We start from the raw sequence: 2,530 nt of genomic DNA on the forward strand, positions 1-2,530 counted from the left end.
TTTTTTTTGGATCTCTATAAGAAAACTAAGCGATTCACCTAAATAATTTAAAAATAATATTATAAAAATATTTTTTGGTATTTTTTTATAAATAATTTAAAAATAATATTATAAAAATATTTTTTGGTATTTTTTTACATTTATTAAAAAATAATTGAATCGGACCTGCAGCGTATCAAAATTCTGGCCGAAACCAAGGCCGATACTCCCCGATAGTGATAACATTGGTTTTTCCGTATAAATATCAAAAAGAAAATATGAATGATCACGGTAACTGGTGACACCATTAGCAGAGCTTTTGGAACGTGTCCAATTCTAAGCTTGGTCAATTCGAACCTGACCCAATGTATTTATTTATTTATTTTAGACGAGGAACCATTTAGTGACACGCATCACTTAGTGAGCCCACCACTTACCAAGTAAACCCTGGTCCTCCAACCCTTTATGCCTTCCAAAACTAAACCAAAACAGTGGGTTACATTCTATGAAGAACTAGGATTTGATCTGGCGTCCTTCATCTCAAGCGTCTTCACACACCTCTTTTTAACCGAGTGTGCCCCACCCACCACCAAGGTGGTATCCCATGTGATAAGCGGGTCCTGGGCCAAGCTGAAGGCCCAGGTTTGGGTTCAAACGGGTTGGCGGGTTGGCATACCTCTAACAGGAACACGACCCGTTTAATAAATAGGTTAGTCAGGTTGACCCGTTTAAGCCAAACCCTAACCCGGCTAAGAAGCGGGTTGGCGGGTCGGGTCAGATTTTGCCACCCCTAAGTGACACTACCTAACCCCAGCTTGCCTTTCAAAAAAACAAAAAAGATTTAAATAGAATCAGCCTCAAATCGATTTGCTTCGTAGCTGATTCAGCCTATATTTAGAAATTGGCGGATTCAATCCTGAATTGGCCAAATTGGTCTGAATCGGTCCGTTTCTAGTTTAATCGATTTTTCAATTTTCAATGATTTTTTGAATTAAGAAGATAGATCGATTCGATTCGTTTTTAAAATCGATTTGGTTTAGAAACCGATTTTACTGACATTGACCTGATCTGCATTTGGTACCCGACTTTTCAGGCCAACTAGAGGTGCAAACGGGTCAGATTTGGGTTGAATCCTGTTAGATCTGAATTTGAATCCCAAGTACAAACAGTAGATTTCGATGAGGTATGGTTGACTCAGAATCCAAAATGCAAGTAATAGTAGTGGAGGGAAAAATAAATGAAAAACAAGCTATTTATATGTAAAACTGCATCATGATTGGATTTTGATTTGAACTTTTAAATCTGACTTAAAATGCTGATCCGAATCTGACTCGAATCCTAAAGTAACTCGATTGAAGAGATCTGGATCCAAGTCAAATACACATTCGGATCTTACTTAAAGAATAAAAATCCGGATATAACATGTCGGGATCGGATCGGATATCCGATCCATTTTCCGTCGATATTAAAAAGAGGAGGAAGACAAGGGAAAATGAAAGAGTGGGAAACCCCAGAAAATGTCCTCCGCCTCTTCGACCGCTGCCTCCGGCGAGACACCCGCCGGAGCAACCAAGCACGCCATCGTCCGGCGGGCCGTCAAGGAGGACGTCCCCCACATCCACCGCCTGATCCACCAAATGGCCGTCTTCGAACGCCTTACCCACCTCTTCTCCGCCACCGAGGAGTCCCTCTCATCCACCCTCTTCCCCACCGACCCCTCCCAATCTCCGCCCACTGTCCTCATCCTCGAGCTCTCTGACGAAGCCCCTCCCCCGTTTCCCGAACACCCATCTGAAGATTTCCGGCCGATCGTACGGGGGTTCGAGTTCTCGGCGCCCGTCGACGACCCAGAGTCGGAGACCTTCGTCTCGGCGGCAGGCGGAGGCCGCGGCCGGGCCCTCGTCGTCGGGTTCGTGCTCTTCTTCCGGAACTACTCGACGTTCATGGGGAAGCCAGGGCTCTACATAGAGGACTTGTTCGTGAGGGAGCCCTACCGGAGGAGGGGTCTGGGGAAGCTGCTGCTCACGGCGGTCGCCACCCGGGCCGCGAAGACGGGGATGGGGAGGGTGGAGTGGTGCGTGCTGGATTGGAACGTGAATGCCATCGGGTTTTATGAGGAGATGGGTGCCAATGTGCTGCAGGAGTGGCGGATCTGCAGGCTGACCGGTGAGGCATTGGAGGCTTACAAGGAAAATGTAGATTGAGAAGGTTGTGGTGGTAGTGGTAGTGGCGCATTTCTTCTGTGGGCGTTGGTTTGGTTTGGTTTGGTCAGGCGGTTTGTTTTTGTGCAAGGGATTCATCAATCGCCAGGTTCTTCTTCCTTTTTTTGTTGTTATTATGGTGTTGGATTTCTTGGTATGTTTTGGGGTTATTATGATTTGTGTTTCCCTTGCTTTCTTTGGTTGTTTTTGGGTTTTGGTTGTGGGGTTTAGTGGAGGTGAGAGTTTTTGCTGTTTTGCTATGGTTGTTCCTTTCTGAATCAAGGGAAACTCTTTTGCTTGTTGATTCGTGTTCCCTTTAGAGGTTGGTAAAATGGTATTCGAATGCTTCA

The 2,530-nt window shown here is 45.3% G+C and overlaps 1 protein-coding gene across 1 annotated transcript; it reads left to right on the forward strand.

Moving 5' to 3' along the window:
- Positions 1–1,479: 1,479 nt before the first annotated feature.
- Positions 1,480–2,530, forward strand: LOC149844946 (GCN5-related N-acetyltransferase 8-like). Its single transcript, XM_089995394.1, has one exon. The coding sequence runs from the start codon at positions 1,497–1,499 to the stop codon at positions 2,181–2,183; it is 687 nt and encodes a 228-aa protein (XP_089851520.1). The 5' UTR covers positions 1,480–1,496; the 3' UTR covers positions 2,184–2,530.

This window comes from Nuphar pumila, chromosome 2, assembly GCF_984573655.1.
Source record: "Nuphar pumila chromosome 2, dmNupPumi1.hap1.1, whole genome shotgun sequence".
NCBI classification, from domain to species: domain Eukaryota; kingdom Viridiplantae; phylum Streptophyta; class Magnoliopsida; order Nymphaeales; family Nymphaeaceae; genus Nuphar; species Nuphar pumila.